Source organism: Stegodyphus dumicola, chromosome 8 (genome assembly GCF_044657685.1).
Source record: "Stegodyphus dumicola isolate Sdum_Otavi_A_Nest chromosome 8, ASM4465768v1".
NCBI classification, from domain to species: Eukaryota; Metazoa; Arthropoda; class Arachnida; order Araneae; family Eresidae; genus Stegodyphus; species Stegodyphus dumicola.
This window is the reverse complement of record NC_140775.1, coordinates 15,032,094-15,054,371: the sequence shown is the minus strand read 5'-3', so window position 1 is coordinate 15,054,371 and position 22,278 is coordinate 15,032,094. Positions and strand designations below refer to the sequence as shown.

The 22,278-nt window shown below is 30.2% G+C and overlaps 1 protein-coding gene across 2 annotated transcripts in view; it reads left to right on the top strand.

Moving 5' to 3' along the window:
- The window catches only part of LOC118193872 (metal-response element-binding transcription factor 2-like), a 48,893-nt gene that overhangs the window by 11,537 nt on the left and 15,078 nt on the right, over nucleotides 1-22,278 (top strand). For both annotated transcript variants that reach the window (XM_035365035.2, XM_035365034.2), the window contains exons 4-13: nucleotides 6,712-6,807; nucleotides 11,915-12,015; nucleotides 13,875-13,905; nucleotides 16,787-16,827; nucleotides 16,929-17,005; nucleotides 17,082-17,134; nucleotides 19,031-19,142; nucleotides 19,234-19,360; nucleotides 19,744-19,814; nucleotides 20,225-20,398. In XM_035365035.2, coding sequence (XP_035220926.1) covers nucleotides 6,712-6,807; nucleotides 11,915-12,015; nucleotides 13,875-13,905; nucleotides 16,787-16,827; nucleotides 16,929-17,005; nucleotides 17,082-17,134; nucleotides 19,031-19,142; nucleotides 19,234-19,360; nucleotides 19,744-19,814; nucleotides 20,225-20,398 — 883 coding nt within the window. The remainder of the gene's footprint in view (nucleotides 1-6,711; nucleotides 6,808-11,914; nucleotides 12,016-13,874; nucleotides 13,906-16,786; nucleotides 16,828-16,928; nucleotides 17,006-17,081; nucleotides 17,135-19,030; nucleotides 19,143-19,233; nucleotides 19,361-19,743; nucleotides 19,815-20,224; nucleotides 20,399-22,278) is intronic.

Here is a 22,278-nt window from a genome sequence, read left to right as displayed (position 1 = left end):
GATATTACTAGAGTTGCCCCTAAATTTAACCCTAAAGAAGACAGAGTTGGATTGTATTTGACAATTTTTGAACGTCAATTGAAATTTTTAAATGTTCCAGAATCAAAATGGGTTTTTTATCTGATTACTTCATTGCCAACAGAAATAGCACAACGTATTGCCAGAGAAGATAAGAAAGAATCTCAAAATTAAGGAAATGTTTAAGCGATACAGGTTAACTGCTGACCTTTTCAGACAGTTTTTTTTTTTTGCGCAACATAATAAAAGCCCAGATACAACTTGGAGAGATTTCTACTTTGAAATAAGATCATACTTTGAAGGATAACATAACTTAACATTAAAGATTTTGAACAGCTTAAAAACCTAATTATTAGCAATCAAATTAAGAAGAAAAAATCTTCCGATCTGAGAGAACATTTCATGGATAAGTAGGAAAAATGGAACCAACCATTGGAATTAGCAGAGAAGTTGGATGTGTATGAAAATATTCGTCATGGATTAAAGAAAGCTTCAGCGCCATCTAAGAAACCAAATTTTAGAAGTGGATTCCTGACATCAGATAGAAAATCAAAAGTCCACTGCAATAGCTAGAGAAGCTAGTTATGAGAAAACAACAGGAAATATAGTTGCCAAGAACATGGACGCTTCATTAGAGAAAAGTACCATCCAATTTTACAGGTGTGGAACTCCTGGATAAATACAATCTAAATGTCCTATCTGCTCAAGATCTAAAGGAGAAGCAAAAGAGTCTTTAAATAGTGTCAATTTGTTTACATTCGAATCACTTACAGCTCCATCCAGTTTAATTGTCCTTAAAATTTGTGGAGTAAAAAAAGCTGCTATAGGAAAACAGAGTAAAAGCTACTGTGCTGATACCAGTGTATCACACTCTATTGCTGGAGAAAAGTTGTACCATATGCTGCAAAGGAACAAAGTTAGGTTTAAACCCAAACACATTTCTTTGACGCTCGCTGATGGAGCACAGAGGAACATAGCTGCATTGACTATCATTGTGGATCTTAATGTTGAAGGTAAAGTGGTACCTACAGAACTAATTGTTTTGCCTGAAGCAAAAGGAAACAGAACACTGTTAGGTACAAACTTTCTCCAATCTGCTGGGATTGTCTTAGGTGTCCTCAGCGGTACTTGACATTTCTGTGAAAATCCACACGTCCAATACCCTTTCTACAAGGTGATTTCCAAGGCTGAGAATTCTACATCCATTTCAGACTCTCAGACAAGAACTGTAGAAATTACCAATTCAGTTAAAGTTTTCAAAACATCCTCTTCAGTAAATCTTCGAAGCGACAAAGGCAAACATCTAAGTACAAAACAACATACTCAACTAAATCTTTTACTGCAAGAATTCAAGAGTTGCTTCGAACCAGGGGGGAGACCTAACCCCATATAGTGAACATCGTATTAATACTGGAAATAGTCCACCACTTGCAGAACCTCCTTACAGAATGAATCCTGCAAAAAGAGAATTGCTGAAAAAAGAATTAGATTCTTTTCTGGTTAATGGTATAATCAAAGAATGTGAATCTCCATATTCCAGTCCTGTTGTTTTGGTTCCTAAACCGTATGGTAGCATAAGACTTTGCGTCGACTATCACAAACTAAATTCCACTGCTATTGCAGACACGTACCCTTTGCTATGCATGGACGATCTTCTCACAGAAGCCTATGTCAACCATTAATTTTAAATCAGGGTATCATCAGGTCAAAATACATGAAGCTGATCAAGATGAAACAGCTTTCATTTGCTCATTTGGGACATATAAATATTTGCGCATGCCTTTCGGATTACGAAATGCACCCGCAACTTTTCAGCGCCTGATTGACAAATTTAAAGCAGGCCTAAAGGATATATTTGCTTTGTCTTATTTAGATGACGTCATTATTTTATCAGGGACTTTTGATCAACATGTAAGAGATTTACAAACTGTTTTCGAGAGACTTTCTTTGTCAGGCTAACAGAGAAAAATGTCATTTTGCATGTGACCGAGTTAAATATTTAGGTCACTGGATAACCAGGAATGGAATTGAAGTGGACCCTGAAAAAGTATCCTGTATCCAGAGAATCCCTGTGCCAACCAATGTAAAAGAAGTTCAGTCCTTCCTGAAAACTTGCTCATGGTTCAGAAGATATGTTCCAAACTTTGCGACCTTTGCAAGACCACTTAGTAATCTTACCAAAAGGTACAATGGTTTTGGGGTCCTGAACAGCAGGAAGCTTTTGAAAAATTGAAGAGAAGATTAATAACACCCCCTGTGTTAAAACAACTAGATGGATCAAAGCAGTTTCATATCCGCACAGATGCTAGCAGTTATGCTCTAGGAACAGTCCTTATTCAAGGAGAAGGCCCAGAAGAACATGTTATTGAGTATGCCAGTCGTTTGCTTATGCCGGAAGAACAAAATTACTCCACTACTGAATGTGAAGCACTTGCAGTAGTTTGAGCTCTGGAGAAATTTTGAGGTTACGTCGAAAACCAAGAAATAATTATAGCATCTGACCACCAACCATTAAAATGGCTTATAAGCATAAAGTCACCATCATGTCGTTTGGCAAAATGGGCTCTTCAGATTCAGTCCTATAATCCGAAAATTGAATATATGTCTGGTAAAGCTAATATGCTAGCAGACATGTTGTCTAGACCCTCGAATGTAAATGAAGATGTTCCTTGTGACCTATTTGCAATATCAGCCGATTTTCCAGTAAGAAAGTCCAAAGAAATTCGAGAACAGTTGAAAAACGAAGAACTAAAAAAATAATTGACTGCTTCGAAAGCACTTGAAAAGATAAAAACTTCGCAAACTGGACTAGCGGAGATTATCTTATTAATCAGGGTGTTCTGTATCGTTACTCACCAGAAGTAGAAACAGAAGCCCAACTCATAGTCCCTATCCAGGAAAGAGAAAGAATGCTACAAGAGCACCATGACTCTCCAACGGCTGGACACTTAAGTGCCGTTATGCAACAAATTTGCAAGTTTCTCGAAATTAAGTAAGACCTTATTCCTGTGTATCATCCCCAAGCAAATCCATCAGAATGTAAGAATAGGAATTTAAAACCTCGACTTGCCATACTGGTCGGAGATGAACAGAATTCCTGGGAAGAAAAACTGCCACTAATTCGTTTTTCCATGAACACTACCAAATGTGAAACCACTAATCACAATGCAGGTTTCTCTTGCAGTTTGGCAGAGAATTAAGCACAACAGATGATGTTACCTACGAACTAAGAACATTAATTGATAATGATAACTTCGTGGCTGAGATAACCCCATATCTCAAACGATTTGCCCGTTTAACTGCAGAGATTAAAGACCACGTCGAATAGAAGCAAGACAAAAAAAATATATATTATGATCGTCAATGTCAAAAGGTTTCTTATGAACTAGGTGATAAAGTATGGGTGACGTTACATCCTATTTGTAGAACATCACAGAATAGAAAGTGCCAAAAATTCATGCCTAAACATGAAGGACCTTATTTAGCGGTAAAAAATCATTCACCCACTATGTATGATATTGCTGATCCAGCTAAGCCAGATGAAGTCCTTATCACAGCTCAGCCTTACGTGCTTATGAACTGCCTGTTTCAAGAGATAGTGGGACTGTAGCACCTCTTCGGAGACGAGGCAGACCAAAGAAACATATTTCTGGCGCTTCGGCGAGACATCGTATGAGCCAGAGGGCATGTAACCCCATGGCTTAACGAGCGCCACCTAGCGGCCACCAGGACAAAACACCGGCCAACAAAAACTCTAGCAGTCAGTCGATGTACGGGAATCATGGACTGAGCATGGTGTCCCCCGAGATTTACTTTGTAACTTGAAAGTGTAATTATAACACCCTTAATTGTAATGTTTTATCTTAATTGTGTTTTGTTAATTAAAACTAATTAAAAAGGCCAAGTGAGTCTTTTGTTTATGGTAGTTTTGGTTATAAAACAAATTTTGAGTTTTTTTTTTTTTTTTTTTCAAATTTTTATTCTCTTAAAGTTATAAAGCTTCATTATTTCATAACCACTATTTGGTATTTTTAACTGCATAATTTCTACTTGACATCTTACTAGATCTAAACTGATTAATCTAATATCTGGAAAAATCCGTCAAATCGGGATCTTGGTGTTTATACTATATTTGTAGAACTTAAAAGTATATTAAACTAAACACAGAGTTTTGTTTAAATGGCCAGCTATAGTTAGTTACGAAAGATTTATTTTTTCTGTAGAACATAGAATTTATATTCTTTAATGTAAAATTTTTTTCTTTGTTCAAAAAGGAGACATAAACAAATCTTTGACAGGTTATTTAGGCACTTAACCACAATTTATCCAAAAATTTTCTTCATTTGATGACCTGAATTTCTCTGAAGCATTTCACATTAAAATATATTTCTAGTTAATGATATTGATACCAATCCAGTACTTCTAAAATCTAATGTATTAGATTTTTCATGATTTATTTCTGTGTTTTCAACAGATGCTCATTTTTTCTTTGCTTTGCCCGTTGATAATTTTCTTTATTGTTGCTTCTCCACACCTCTACAAAAAATTTTTATTGTTGTTGATGAAGATGGATTTATGTTTGACCATTCTCAAAATCAAAGAGTATTATCTAAAAAAATCTGTGTCAGTCTAAGTTTGTTTTCTTCCAGTTTAACTAAAAAGGTGTTCTTTATGTTTAGTGCCAGTGCAGATTTGGTAAATTTTAGATATATTTGGAAACACTATAAATATTTTGAAATACTTTTTATATTACTAGGTGGTAAAGGATTATTTCTGATAATATATTTTGATTTAACCCTTTAACTGTCAAGTTATTTTGATGATTTGGGTACACAAATTGTCACATTTTTTTATTGCAAAAATCAAATGTTTAGTACAAAATAAAATATACTTAAGTAGTTAAAAATTGATATTTGAAGTACATGGGTAAAATTTTTAAAGTTTTGTAGCCACTGCATATTTGCTTGAGGCTGCTGCCACTCAACATGGCAGTTGTAAAGTTCGCTTCTAGTGGAGCATTATTTTCTAAAAATGAAAAAAATTAATTATTTTCTAAATAAATAAAAGTGAATACCTATTAGTAGTTTAGTAATTCAGTCTTGTGTGGTACAACTGGAAACACTTTTCCAAGCATAAACCAACTCCACAATCACTACACCAGAATCGTGTTTCCTTCCTTATCTTTTTTCCATTTTTATCCTTTTTCGAACAACACTTTGCACTGTCTTGTAGGCTCACGTTTCGCAGGAGTAGGAGGAATATGGGATATAAAATGTCGTTCAGTAAGACGGACAGGGTTATCTATTGTAGGTGGCCTGCCAACATTCTTTTGTCCAGAAGCTGCATCATCATATTTATGCAAAAGCTCTTCTACAACTTGCATTCGAAATTCTAAAAATGTAATACGTTTCCCAACTACATTTTTATAGAGCAAATATGAGTTCCAGAGTACCTTGTCTAGTAAATGTAAAAATATCTTTTTATAATATTTTTTATGACGTTTTCGGATTGTTGGATGAAAGGATATTTCCTAATCACAGCGATCTACACCACCCGTAGTTAGACTGTAGTCAGAAACAATCTTAGGCTTGAGTATATCTCCATTTTTTTATTTTAGAAGCTGACCATGGAAGTATTATGAAAACTGCTCATCAAACACTCATCCTTCATCTTTGATTGAGGAATATAAATCATCTACATAACTTTTCAAAGAACTGGATGCCATTTTACAACAAAAAGATCCCGTGCACTTTGAACCAAAGAGCGTATAACCTCTAACCTTTAAAATCTTCAGTAAAGTGTTGTCATCTATTGAATTGAGCACACATTAACTTTTCCCGAGATGTAGTCGGGTTTGACAGAGAGATGAAGCTGAAATAAACGTCTCCCGATATATATTCAGGTATAACAATACGAGGCACTCAAAAAAAAATTACCCTGAGTTATACTCGGGCGTGACATTTTTGAACATCAGTGCTACTCGGGCATGACAGTTAAAAGGTTAATGATATATACAAATAAGTTTTGCCAAATTCCCAGTTATCATGAACTAAAATTTTAATCAATTTTTTATATGCCTTTTATTTTTCTGGAACAGTGTATATTTGTAACAGTATAAGGATAAAATAATATTTTTCATGAATTTTATTGTTTTGAAATTTATCTAATATGTGTATTTATCGCTTTATTAATTATGAATTTAAAATTGAACTTTTATTTATCATGTGTCTCTGTCTTCTCTCTTTAATATATAAAATTAGAATTAGATCGGAAGATCAAATTAGATCCGGTCTAGAATAAGATGCAATTTTCTCGAGAAGATTTATTGTAAGCATTTTAGATTGCTCAAATTTTTTCATTCTCATTGAGAATGCAGATTGAGTTTGTTTTCAATATAAAGTTTTTTTTTTTTTCAATATTTAATTTTGTTCATTTACGGAGTGAATTTATTAAGTAAGAAATGGGCATTAAAGCTGAAAATTTATTCTTAATCTTTTAATGCTTTTGGTATTATTATAAGGACTTAAAATGCTATCGAATAATAATGAATTTTATAATTAACATAATGAATTTCAGAATTTAGTAGTAGTCACAATTTTTCTACTAGAATAGGTATGTAGTATATTTTTATGTTATACCTTGTTATTTAAAAGTAAATATGTTATTTAAAATGTTCTGTAAATGTCATCAAAGGTCCACCACCAGAGGGAGAAATTGCATGTACTGTTTGTGATAGTGGCTCATCACAACCCCCTGATGAAATTGTGATTTGTGACAAATGCTCTGTTGGTAAGTTTTTATATAAAAAATGTAGAAATTTTTTCAGTACTTTTCTGTTAACCTGCTAATGCCCAAATTATTTTTAAATGAGAACTTTTGAGAAATATTTTTAAATTACATTTCATATATCATAAATAAAGTAATTAGGATGTTTTATTCAATTACCTTAATTAACAGTTCAGATAATAGGTGATCTATAAATAGATCACTGGGCACTTCTAGTAATAAAAGAACAAGTAACTGTCCTCTGATCTTGTGTTTAAAGAAATTACGAGTTTGCTTAAAAAAATATGAATTCTTTTGTGAAATTAAAACCAACTAGAAAGCATTAAAAGAAAAGAAGAAAAAAAATAAAAAATAATCTTATTTTACTAATCTAAAACTTCCTTAGTTATATTTTTACTGAGCAAATTTGCAATACTTAAGTGTGATATAGCGGAAAACATTTCGCACAGTGTTACATCGCATTTTGTACAAAACGTAATAGAACTTCCTTTACTTTTTTGAAATTGGTGTCTTTGCTTTTGTCTTTTATCTATAACATGTTTTTAAATTTTTTTTTAAAATCTAAACGTACAGAGCCTGTCACTTTGGTCTTGAGGACGTCGCCAATTGTCTTCTAACGCTTTTTTTTAAAATTTGTTCCCAGTTTGAGGTACGTAACTGCAATATATGTCTTCGAGGTACTACTCTTATATGCGCCTTCAGGTCGCCAAATGTGGCGATATGTGTTGTGCGCTGGTATTTGGCGCAATTGCGTGTTCTCCGGTAGTTTTGGGGGCGATGTTGGTTTCTGTGGCAACCCTTTTTAGGTGGAAACTTGGATTTGCTAGTTATTTCATGAGGTGTGTGATAATTAAGCAATTTATGATGTGTTGGCAAAATTTTAGTCATGTGCCTGGTACAACTATTGGTAATTTTTCGTTTCGCCGGCGCAAATCTTGCCAAGCAGACTTTATTGGCGACGCGATACAGTATACACATAAAAAATAATAACAAATGTTTGTTCAAGAATTTTTTATTTTGAAGGCATAAACACTGTAGTATCGTTTAAAATTTAATAAAAAGCCAATAAATAAAGGCAATAAATTTGTAAAAAGACATTAATTTGAGAATTTACTATGCTTTCATGGTTCAAGATCCTGATTTGCCGGTTCATATCACGTGACCCCAAGTCCTATTTTTGTTTTTCACATACAAATTTTGCCAGAATTAAGAAATCCTTAATTTGCTTCAGATATCAAAATGATCATTTCAATGTGCACATAATTTTTACTTTTATGGATGACCTTATCAAAGAACTCATTTATTATCACACAAAATCTAAAAATGATGCATTTAGGATATTTGTTATATATTATTATTCATGCTCCTTATATAAAAATGGTAATTTTCCGTTTTGACGGTACAAATAGCCATAGGGCATAAAATTGAGCTATCTGGTAAAATTTCTATGTAATTTTATGGCAGTATTAAAAGAAACAATCAATCTGATAAGGAACGGAAAAGTACCCAACTATTTTTTCGGGTAGCTGGAAATTTACAAATATTTAGGAGAAGAAGGTTTTAAACATTTATTTGTGAAAGATAGTATCAATTTTGTAGATAGTAAGTCTGACTGTCATATAAATACGATAGAGATTATGTGGCGGCATGTTAAAGCTACGTTGCCTACTTATAATCGGAAATGCGATTTTGTGTTTTATTTGGTGGTTTATATATTTTCCCATCGTCATTCTGAAATGAGAGAAAATACTTTTAACAAATTTGTGGTGAAATTGTTTTGGTGATGTTTGAAATTGGTGTTTTCGCTGTTCGAAGAAGAATTCATTCATGGTAAGTGCATTTTATTTTATTCTTGTTCATATTTTGTAGAATATGAATTTCTGTCGTTATTGTTGTTTTTTTGAATTGTTTGAAATTTATTTTAGTTATTTTAGTGTTATTTTGTTGATTAGCGTGCAATGCCTAGATTGTTCATTTCGTAGATGTTTTTTAAAGTTTAAACAGAACGCTGTGCACATAGTATTCTTGAAATTTATTGTTGTTATGTTAATTTATTAAAGTGAGGTTTGCATAGTTCGTAGATTTCTTTGCTGCATAAATTGTGCAATTCTGTGATGTTTTTTCAAGTTAAAACATATTGCTGTGTACATGAATTATTGTCAAATATTTTAGGTTAGAAACTTTACATTTTTGCTGTCTAAATTTTTTGTTTTTGTTTAGGATTTTTAGCTTAAATTGTATGTTCAAAGTGCAAAAGCCACGTTTTTGGACCTATTTTAGGCTTAAAGTTCGAAATGTAAACAAAAAATTTAGATAGTAATATGGTACCGTGGATTGGAGAGAAATTTGTCGCCAAGCGAGGGCGTATGAAAGAAAGAAAGTAGTTCCGTCTTCGGATGTCTTTTATACTTTTTTCACCGTTCATGTTCCAAGCGGTTCATTCGAAATTTCAGGAGTATTGTCCAAATTCTCCACACCGCAGTGTAAGTCAAAATTATAACAGTAGCCCTTTACTCCACACATGGCTCATGATTTATAGCAAAACTATATAGGTTTGCCTTTAAGAAATTGTTTGAAAAAATGATGACAATAATATCAAATCATCATTTCATGAACAGATATAATTCTACTGAACATTTCAAATTTTTGAAAACTGTGGTTTATATGTGTGATTAATTTTCTTATTTTGAATGTCCGGTCCGATTTTTGCTTTGCTGCGTAATTATCGTTGGCAAAATGGATTACAGATTTAATTTCTAAATATTTATCTAGAGACATTACATTTTGTACTATCGGTACTATGAGATTTTCCTCTGACCAGTAATCATGTTCATTACGTAAAGTATGGTAATCAGAGAAAATCGGAAAAACAACAAAACTCTTCAACTCATCAATTGTAACTGAAAACTCTGGCTTCCACACTTTTGCATATCTTTCTGTTTCATTTATTACACATTCATAAAATTCGAGAGCTAAAATTTCTTCAAAAATTTCAAGTAGATTCATATTTTCTAAAACATTTGAAGTACTCTCAGGATTTTCACCAGACGAATTACCTTCTTTGTCAAAAGCATAAGTAGGGTTATGTTTTGTCCAATTTGCTTTTGGCTGATTTTTTTTTTTATAATTTCGAACTAACTCTTTTTTATTTTCATTTTCATTACTGGCTCTAAATTTAGATGGCAATTGCTCCGTAATGTTAGGTCCAAAATTATTTATGCATTTATTGATGGAGTGATCATTTCACCAACATCAAAGCACTCTTCGTCAGTTAACTCATCCACCTCAAGCAGTAAAGGAATAATTATATCTGGCTCAATCTCTACAGAAAACATATATTCTAATGCTTCTTCGGTGGTGTGATACACTTTACACCTGGACATTTTGCAAAGAAAAAAAAAACAGTACAGTACAAAGTCTTTAATGTGGAATGATCTATAATCCGAACCTCAAAGCTACAAACTTTCTGCATGCGTAAATGCATAATGCGTTTACTCATGCGCATAATACCTTTATGCATGCGCACGATACGTTTACGCATGCGCATTAAATGTATAATGGACGGTATAAGCTAGGCTAAAATAATCTAATTATCTATTTCAGTTAATGTTGCAGATTGCATTCTTTCTTAATCTTCTAATTGAATCCGGCTTATTATTTTTTGCAGACTGTTCGAGCGATTTTATAAAAAGTAAGCTTGAATTTTTGATTATGTCAAAAAGTTTCCGATTCTGGAGCTGCCAAAGCGAAAGCATGTTTCGATGTACTGCTTCCGATAGTGAAGAAAGTGACAAAGAGGTTATTGAAAACGGAAAAATTTCGATTGACAAGTTAGTCGGTATTCTTGACACAGCAATTATTGGACTTGAACAGTGGAACTGAATAAGTAATTATGTCTGTTTATAGAATTAAAGAGAAAATATTAGCACAAAAAACGAAGCAACTTAAACAACTTGCATTGAAAGAAATGTTTAATAAAGTAAACAAATAAATATTAAGCTATTTTTTTGTAAATTTTGATACCCTTTTAGATCATAATTGCTCTTTATTTCATAAATTATGGTTTCATATTTTTAATTTTATAATTTCTGCATGCCATCTTACCGAAATTGATGATCTATAATCCAGAAAAACCCCTAATCCGGAATCGCCGAAGTCCCGACGAGTTCGGATTAAAGACTTTGTACTGTATTAGTTACCACTAATGCCTAGCGATCTATTTATAGGATCAGAATGTTTAAGCTGAAAATTTAATTTTAAGAACAGTTATTTTTCTAATCTAATAACGCAGAACAATTAATAAAGAGGTATTGAAAATGTAGAACACGTAAGAAATGTATAACTTAACTTTCAGTTTTTTTCTTCGTTGTATACCAAATCGAAAGCTATGTTATAAAGCATCACTTGACTAAATTCAGACATTATCTGCTGGACTGTGCTGAAAAAGAATGTTTTAAAATGCCTTTGGGGATATGGTCACATATGTAAGGAAATCAGCCAGTGACAAAAATAAGTGATTAAAAGATATTGTTCTCATTGGTCGTTCCAAAAGTAGACAATCTATAAATAGATCACTTGGTGGTAATGGGTTAATGCTGTGCTAAAATTGCCAAATGTACACCAAAATGGCAAATATGATAACTTATTTATATCATGTCGTGAATGGTTTTGCAATGATAATATATGAAATCTGGACATCCATTATCTGGAATGATCTAAAATCCAAACCTCCAGATCGTCAGCAACCTTTTTTCATTAGTAACCATAAATGTATATATGTATGTATGCACATATGTATGGATATATGTGCATATGTGTGTGTATACACTCATACACATATATGTATGCACATACACACATGCATACATTTCTGAATCTTCTCCTGATAAGAGAAGAGTGCCTAAAAAAGGAATAAATTAAAATTTTCTCATTTTCTCATTCACTTTTCTCATTTGTTTCTATGAAGAGATGTTTCTTTAAAAAAAAAACTCATTTTTGCACAAATATCTGTTATTTAACTATATCTATTAATATTTGCTGCACAAGTATCTATTATTTGTAACTATCTTAACTACTATTATTAATAATTCCTTCTTATTTTATATCATAGGTTATCATCAACTATGTCATATCCCTAAAATTGATTCTTCTGTTTTAAAACCTGAAGTTTCGTGGTCTTGCAGAAAATGTATATTTGCATCAACTGCTAAAGTAAACTTTTATTTGTATTTTTAAATAGATACTCATTTTTTAAAATGCTGTTAATTCTTTAATGGTTTGATGTCATATATGAACATTTTTTGCATAAATGGAATTAATTTTAATATTGTATTTATCAAAGAAGGTGTATAATAGTTAATGATATGCATTTAATTTAAAAAATAAATTTTGAATAATTTAATTTATGAAACAGAAAAAAATAATATTAATATATGATCATATTATATAAGCTAAATTTTTAAGTGAATAGATACTTTAGTATTATTAACTGGATACGTTTCTTAAGATATACGTGAATTTACGTTTTGAAATTTGATGTATTTAATATTAGTGATAACGAAAATGTGGTTTACACACTTTATTCACATTATTTGAAAGCATGAATGATGGACCTTTTATCCTCTCATGCATCAATGAAAAAAAGGAAAGTTAGTAGGTTGCTACAAATTAAGAATTCCGCAAAGTGAATTATTCTTGGCTCAAGCTGTAAAAAATGTGCCAATATAAATTTTTAAATTTCTCCATAAATTTATCACTAAAAACTACAAAATTTAATATCTAGGCATAATTTGAGTCGTAGAATCGAAATATGGAAAAAAATTGATATATTATTTCAGAAAAAGTCCAATTTTGTGTCAAAATACGTATATTTGAATAATGCTATATATAAAGCTAATATATATCCTAAGTCGCACTTTCGAGACATGAAAAATGCAATTTGAAATTTGTCAATCGACCCAGTAGAACGAGAGATATAGAACTGTCTCCCTCCTTTTTTTTTTTGGCACTGTACATTGCTATGAGAATAAACAATGTTGTCTATTTGTAACATTGATGGGAACCTTATTTCTGGATGAACCCTCATATTTATATTGTAGGGTGTATAGAAAATCATATGATGATACTATTTTAATAATAATTTGAGTGCCATTCATGGTATTTATGCTGACTTTTCAAGAAAATAAATTTTTATGGCTGAGAAGTAGCTGTAAAATATTTTGCAGGAATTTTTTTTTTTTAAATACCAAAAAATATGTGAAGCGAAGAGTTTATCTATATTTAAAAAAGAAATATAAAATGGGATTGATGTCATTATAAGAAATATAGATTTTGTAACTTTACTCTCAGACTAACTCATAATATTTTGAAATGTGTATTATATTTAGAAATTTTAAAATTTAAGTACTGTTAATGTTTTATAAATTTTAAAAGTGCTCATAGAAAATCTTTCTTCTCTTAACATAAATATATTTTTGATTTTAATTCATTTGTTTTTTTGAAACCTGGAAAATATTTATCATTAATGCTTTTTTATGTTATAATTATAGAAATTTACTTATTTTATCTTTTTATCATTTATTATTTTTTTTTTAAATGGAAGCAAATACAAATTCATACAAATAATTAGGGAATTAATTTAAAGTTTTTAAAAATATTTCTGGATAAAAGTAATATGAGTATTCGTGGAGAAGTTTTATAAAAAATTTTAAGGGAGTTTACTGCCATTTAGTAATTACAGTAGTAATTGTTTACATTTTATTTGTTCAAGATGTTTCCTACCTAACATATTTTTAATATATTTTTGTAAAAAATACATTTATTAAATTAGAATTCCAAATGCATAAATTGGGGGTGGGGGGAGCTTATACTGTCTTTAATACTGAAGTGTTTGATGGAATGTTTAATTTTTTTTTTTTAGTATTGTAAGTTTAACTGAAATTTTAAAAACTAATTTATTTTATATTTAAGAACTGAGTAGAATATGAAGTTTTTTTGTTTTTACTAAGTATTATGCTTTTAATTATAAAACTCTGTTATGCGATTTTTATTTTCTGAATAATTACTTTCAGAAAGGTGGTGCTTCCAGAAAAGGAACAAATGGTAAGCATATTAATATGGATCTTAAGTTGAAAGTGCTGTTACTTTACAGATGGTATCCAAGTTAAAACATGTTGATCTACACATTGAATTATTATCAGTTTAAAAAAGTGAATATAATTTTTAAAAAGTGAATGATAAGAGAAAATTGTAAACTACCTAATTATTGTTCTTTTTTTTACTGACTTCTTAATAATGTAATGAAAGCACCTAAATTGTATTTAAGTAATTTTCATTAAAGTATATTTTGCTCTTTAAACTCTGCAAAATGAACATTGTCACCAAATATATAATGCCAGCATGCAAAAAAATTTAAACAGTGGTATTTTTATGCAGTATTATTGTATTACTAATTTAGATATGCATTTGCAATCATGTCTTCATTAACACCTATAAAAGGGCTATCATATCTAGCGGCGTGTGCGGCTAGGCGAGACATTTCCGAGAAACGAGATTCTAGTAGCACTGGTTTAAACGGGTGATTTACAAGAAATGTTCCGTCTATGAGGAACATTTTGAAACTTTTCTTAAAATGTTTCGTTCGCAGCTGTGTTTCACGTAGAGATCAACCAATCAGGCGAAGTTCTGCTTCTGAAGGGGATAATTTTCAATATGGTGATGGCTGCAACTTTGAGATCCTGAATGGTGGAAATAGAAGCCGATTTAATTGAAGAAATATGGAAAAAGCTGTATATATATATTGCTGTTTTGTTGTAGTATAACTGTCTGAAGTCATTTAAAAAATTTTTATATTCATTAAATTTATAATTGTAAAAATTTCAGAGTAGACAGTATATGAATAGCTTGGTGATGACTTGCTATTTCTGATGATTTGTTTACAAATTAGTCATTGTCAAAAGTTTGCCAAATTTGTCGTATTTCATGCTGATCATGTAAAAAGAAATGCTACTATCATATAATAGAATTTTTTATTAAATTTAAAGTGAATAAAATTTTAAAATCTGTTTGTATATACGTGATTTACTTTTCTGCTAATTACGTTTACTACTTTTAAATTGGAATTGCATAATTAGCGATTATGTATATTTATTAAAACATAGATTATGTAATAATGAGGATACACGTTAAATTTGTATGCCATTATCTTCAAGTTTTTAAAGAAATGCTTTTTTGATTATAAACACATTAAGAACTATATTTTTATTTTAAGTGCTACATATTGAAACACTCGAAATTTATGGATTTATTATTATGAATGATGAAAAACTTTTGTATATACATTCATTAATATAAATTTTATTCATTACATTAATACTAATAAACATACATCAACATCTAAACCATCACATCTTTCTTTCTGTGTGTATGTAGCTATATGACTTATTAGATGTGTGTGTATTATAAAGAAATATTGATTATGTTATCTCTTAAGATTAATTTTAGTAGAATTATCTTAAAAGAGTAAATTCATAGTTAGTAAGTTCAATTCCGAAAATTGTTTTAAAGTAACTTGAATGTAAATTGTTAATGTATAAATACAAAAAATGAACATTGCCAAAAAGTTTATTTGAAGTTTACTTCTAATTCATATAACAATCATATAATTGGCAGCAACTGTACTCGTCAGTTCTTTGCACATTATATCATGGATATGGAATACACTGTTGAAAAACAATTGAAGTATATTTTGTGCATTAATACTAGTCATTAAAATTCACCCATTTACATACAACCTTTGCATTTGTAATTTACTTGAGAATTAGGAAAAAAAAAAACTGAGCAAGTAGCCTTTATGAAATATTTAACATTTTTGGGATAAAATAAATATTTTTCACTTATCACAAAACATATGTCAGTAAATGACATTATATTGTGTACATAAAAGTTATTAAATAAGTATATGGATACACAAATATTATTTACAATAATAAAAACAGAAATAATGACAAATCGCTGAATGTACGATGTAAAAGTTTTACAAAAATATGTACAACAGATCGTTACAAGAATCGGAGTAGAAAAGTTTACAATTTAAAAGTAACAGCTATTCTAATAAACACATGTCATTTTGCCAAGGTATTGAGTCAACAGTATTAGTATAATTACAAAATTATATTATGTATATCCATGGAATTTGAAAGCAAACATCTCTTTCGTCAATCTGAGTGATCCATACAACATGCTGTAATTCTGAACATATCGTAAATATCTTGAAATTTAATTTAATTGCAGTTAAATTTTGATATACTACTTAAACTACTGTCTCAGTGGCATAGCTAGGGTGGGGCAAGGGGGATATCTGTCCCTGGACGCAGCAGCATCCAGGAGGTGCCAAATTGATTTTACGAAATTTTAGAATGAAAGGTTTTCTATGCTTGGCACATGGAAAGGGGTGCAAAATCTTCAGTTGTCTCCGGGTGCTAGTTATGCCTCTGTACTCTCTTAAGTAGTTTCTGTACTAATAAACATGCATTGTGAAATTTAAAGTATGGTTGATCCTTTGTAAAATTTTAGAATGAAAGGTTTTCTATGCTTGGCACATGGAAAGGGGTGCAAAATCTTCAGTTGTCTCCGGGTGCTAGTTATGCCTCTGTACTCTCTTAAGTAGTTTCTGTACTAATAAACATGCATTGTGAAATTTAAAGTATGGTTGATCCTATTAAATTACGCAACATGTAAAACTTTAATTGGATCAAAACTGCATTCAGTATTGTAACAGCTATTGCCAATTCGTACAACTTTCAATTAAGTATTAATATTGAAATCAGCTGTATAATGTATTTTTAAGAGTTCTAAAACATACCAGGAGAACAATCAGTTAGTCATGTATTGTACTCTTTATGCATATTCAAAATGTGTTTGCAAAGTATGTAAAAATTTGTTGCAAAATAACCATAAAATTAATGTTTAATTTTCTTCCCAGCTCAAGCAATGATGTTAATGAAAGAAACATTACCTTATGATGTGAGTTACTTTTGCACTGTTTTTTTTTATCTCTGATAAGGTATATGAGTGCTGTTTTCTTTCAGTTAATTTGGTTAAAGTATAAGTTTATTTTTTTTTAGCCTCAGGTATTAACATGGGACAGTTCTCACCGTTCAAATCTACAGCAGACATATTGCTATTGTGGGGGTCCTGGAGAGTAAGTTTAATTTCTTTTTATGTTATACTCATTATTATCAAACTTTTTGCATTACATTTATTTATTTATTTTACAGATGGTATTCCAAGATGCTTCAATGTACGAGATGTAAGCAGTGGTTTCACGAAGGTTAGTTTTGTAAAATATCTTATTTTGTTCTTAGTGCTAATTGCTGTCATTAATTTATTATATAATTTTGAAAAGCAGCACCTTTTTTAAACCAAATATAAGTATTTTTAATCTTTAAATTTGATGAATTGTCTTTAAATATGTATAAAATAAGTTTTCATAACCACAATGTAGATGCTTAGGTTTTCCGAAGTGTGCAAAATAGGTATAATGTAAAATTGATTGCAAATGCTTTTTTTTTTATCCTGTCACACAAAAAGAATATGTGTATGCATTTTTATTGTGTACATAAGAAGGCCTAGAACATCAGAAGGTAATGTTAAAAAAATCTGACAATCTTGCATTTGCTGTTCTTAAAAGTCCATTCCATGCTATAATCAATATGTAAGTCTTCCAAAAGCAAATATATGTGATATCGTGCATAAGAGAATTATATTCTTTAAGATAAGTTATATTCCTTTAAAATTAAACTATTGCATGCAATTGGAACGCAGGTGTATAGGATTATCTATGTTTTGAACATACTACAGAGACTGGATAGTGACCCAGCTTTTTTTAATATATCTTCCTCTTACCAGGAGACTATTCCATGCAAACAGTTATGTAAATTGTTACAACTGCTAAATCTAAAGCTTTGAAAGTCCATGCAGAACCCACTGTAGACATGATTTAGGTCTTCTTCCCCCAAATAGAGCAAATACAAACGGAAAATGCTGAGTTGCAGATTCAACAAAATGAGTTCTATTTTTCAGCTTTTTGGGAGATTAGATGAATCGCTAATACTCAGGACAATAGACTGACAGAATTGGACTTATCCGAGGAGGATAGGTTTTTATCTTATATACTATTCTTTTGGATTCTGTTAAAAATGAATTTTTGAAAAAAGTTTAAAGTTTAAGAATTGACATTATTGACCATCTCAAAGAAAGAATCACAATTACAAGTATTGTACCAGGTATTCTTGTCGGAGTGTAAACAGCAACTGAATATTGCTTTGATGCTTGTCATACTTACTGTTAATGGTGCATATATTGTACATGATCTTTTTGAACGATGGAATTAAATAAAAGCACTTTCAATTCATTTGACGTAACACATACTTCATGAAGACCTCGTGAAATCCTCCCATTCATTCTTGGAGACTTTATATAATATGTAAAAAAATTTGTATCTAGTTAATCACATTTATAACTTGACTGTATTTGTTTAACTGTATTTGTTTGACTGTATTTGTTTAACTTGACTGTATTGTATATCAGGAGGAGATTTATAACTATATACGTAATTAGGCAAAATATTGCATATCTAGCAGAAGGGATAATCAGCAGATGAAGATCATACATTCTGCTGAATTTTGGGTTTGGCAACAGATTTCTGAACTATAAAGGTTCTAAAATGTTGTTTTACTTTTCTGCATAGATTACTATCAAATAGTATGTGAAGAGTTGGAAAGAAAGATTTATAATTTTGATATTTGATAAATGCATATATGTCTTTGAATTTGCAGATTCCAACTTTTCCTGTTTTATAATGAGCATATTTTTTTTAAATTAATGAGCATTAATGTTCTACGTGCATAATAATTGAAAATGACTTCTGCAATATGAAAATATAGCAGATTTTTGTTTTTAAAAAATAATTTCACATTGTTATAAAAATATTTTCAGGATTATTTAAAAATGATTATTATTTATTTATATGCAATTTTCATGTGATTTGATCAAAGTTGACTTATGGTATTATATGTGAATTTTGAACCTTTTAAGATAGGGAGCTATTAACTTTTTCTAAATCTTCTTTTTTAATTTACTGCTAAGTAATAATAATATGCAATACATTGTTCTTTCTTTCATTTTTAAAAATGATCTGTCCTTTATATATGTATTTCTATTATAGCTTGCCTTCAATGCTTAGATGAACCTCTTTTATATGGAGATAGATTTTATATTTTTGTATGCTCTGTGTGCAATAAAGGACCAGAGTTCCTTCGGCGTCTTCCTTTAAGATGGTAAATTATTAGTTGTTGGTATTTCTAGGAATTGTGTTTTTCTTTCTTTTTAATTATAAAATTTTACATTTGTTTTCTTTTTATGTTGTAGGCCTGATATTGCTCATCTAGTCCTTTTTAATTTGTCTGTAATGCATGGGAAAAAGTATTTTGATTTTGATACTACAATCATGTCTTTCCTAAAAGAGAAATGGTCTCAATTCCAGATCAAAGGAGAAGTAAGTATTATTAATGCTACAATGCATTGTGATTTATTGATGTGAAATCATTGTTGATTTACATTAAAATATGTTTTAGTAACTTGCTCTCATAAAGTGAGCTTTATAGCCCTGAACAACTGTTTTGTGAAAATAGATCCTTTTACAGATGAAGAAAAACGTAAAGTTAATAAATTGTTTTTGATTTTAAATAATTGCTATTACTTGCAATGAGTTTTCACATCGTAAGAGAATATAAATTTTTTTTGGCATTAAATTTCCCAAATTTTCCTTTTTGCACCAATTTCCTAAAATTGGAGCCAATTTTTTTTTTTTTTTTTTTTTATTTGATGATGTATTCTTTTTATTTTATGTTGTAATTATATTTTTTATTTCCCTTTAAGTCAATGTCTCGAATGCCTGGTGATGAAAAAAAGAAAAAAATGTTACAGATTCTTCAAAATACCAAGAGCAGGTAAATATATATATATAGAGAGAGAGAGAGAGAGATACTTAAAGATTCTAAAGTTAATCCTTAAATTTTAAATTCATAAAATAATGGAAATTTGTGCATTTTAAATTTGGAAATGGCTGTGTAACTATATTTAAATTTTTTCTGTGTTACCATGATCATTATTAAATAATACGATGAAATAACATTTTGTACATTCTTTACATTTATTTGGGAGCTGTACATTTTGTTACATTTATTATGGAGTTAAAAAATGAATATTAACAGAGCAAAGTTACATATTTTTATTTTGAGTGAATTGTATTTCATCTTCCTGAATTCACAGATATTTTTTGAAATTTCAAATGATGTATGTTATTAAACCTATGTTTCTTGTTATCTGTTATTAATAGTTAATTTATTTGTTATACCAGGTTTACCTCGGGCAAGGAAGTGAAGAGAAAGACGCTTCTTTGGGGTCTGCGATGCCGTGTCCCTCCTCCAATGCCAGTAATATCAATACCTGAATCTGGGGCTATCACAAATGATGTTCTAGATTCTTTTAATGCTTCATATCGCAAGTCAAAACATATAACCAAGTCAAATAGGTACGCATAAGATATTATTTTGTATGTTATATCTTCTTGATTTATGAATTTTAATTTGTACTTGAAAAATTTGTCAAAAATGTGAAATTACGTCTTAATTTAATCAAAAATTATCAAGTTGCTGGGTATTTCTGTTTGTGTAAAGAACATATCATAAATAATAATTTCATAACAATCAGAAATTCATCATATTGAATAAACATCAGCCCTAATCTTCTATCAACATTTAGGAAGATTTATGGTCCACTCTTTGTAGAATTGAGTTGTTCAAAAGCAGAACATTTAAGTTGTTCTTAACCTGTAGGAAAGCGCATAGGGTGTATCATACCCCAGCCCTACATAAAAGTGGAATATTCCTAACTTGTAAAACTGAAATTCTGTGCTGCATTCAGTAGTTGAGTTTCTAGTTATGGTTGATTCTCAGAATCGCTTTTTCTTTGCCTGTGCATTTCAGAAAAAGATTTATCGGTATTTTGTTGGAACTGGGGTATGACACACCCCACGTGCCTGTCCGCGTAAGTGTGTTTCTGACTGCATATTTAGTTCAGAAATTTATTTCTAGAGTGTAACGGCAAATATTTCTACTCGCAAGTGATCTTAAAGTACTTGACATTAAATTCTTAAAAATTTCTAACTGCATTATGGTAAAAAGAATGACTTCCTATGAATTGGAGATGCAACGCCTGTGAGATTTATTAGAAATATTTGAAAGTGCTGAAGATTTAATTTCAGAAACTGAAGATGAAACTAGGAATACTACGCTGTTTTGGTTTCAAAAAAGATAAAACATTAATTCCTGATGTTCCTAAAAAAGGAAAAACTGTTCTTATGCTTTCAACATTATATAACGATCATACTATAGATGATACTATTGGAGAAAATAAAATGTCAGGAATTATATGTTTTTATAATGTGACTAAAGGAGCAGTGGATATGGGGGATGAAATGTGAGGCAATTATTCAATTGCCAGAATAAAAAGGAGGTGGCCAATGGTAATTTTCTTTCCTGCACTGATTGTTGCTGTAATAAATGTTTGAATTATATTACATTCAACTGCTAATCCACCAACCAGAACCAGAAGTTTGTTTTTGAAGGACTTAGCATTACAATTAATGAAAAAAGGTATTGAACAAAGATCAGAGATTAATAATTTACCAAGAAACTGACGTAATGCTTGCAAAACAAAATCAGAAGTTTCGATGAAGAATTAAAACGAATACATGAAATTCGAAACAACTAAGTTTGAAAGATGTGATAAATTGCCCTCGTGCCAAGGACAGAAGGTGAATGCAGTGTTTAAAATGTGAAAACATTCTGTGCATGTACACATGAATGTATTTCATTCAAAGTGTAAAAAAATAAAATAAGCATTGCGTATTAGAGATGCAATGAAACTTAGAGGCATGATGTTTATTTTTTTATTATTTTCATTTATCTTAATTTTAACTCTAAGATTATTTTGGAAATTAATTTTTTAAAATGATCTTTAAAATGATATATACAAGTTTGCATTTTGTGAAATGTAATGTTTTCTATAAGCATACAAAGTTCAAAAACATAAAAATTTCTAAAAGTGTCCACAATTTTGGCCACCACTGTATATTAGATTTATATATAGCACTATTCTAACATAGGTATTTTTACACAAAATCCGACTTCTTATGAAATAACATACCAATTTTTTTCCATACTTCGATTCTACGACTCAAATAGTGTCAGAATGCCAAGTTTTGTAAAAATCGTACAAGTAGTTTTTAAAATATTAGCTTTCAAAATTTTAGCTCCTCAATATTAATTGAATTATTTATTAATATCTCTTTTTTTATTAAACTTTTTTGATTTTTCCCTTTCACATTTCGAAATTTAGGTTCATTCCAAA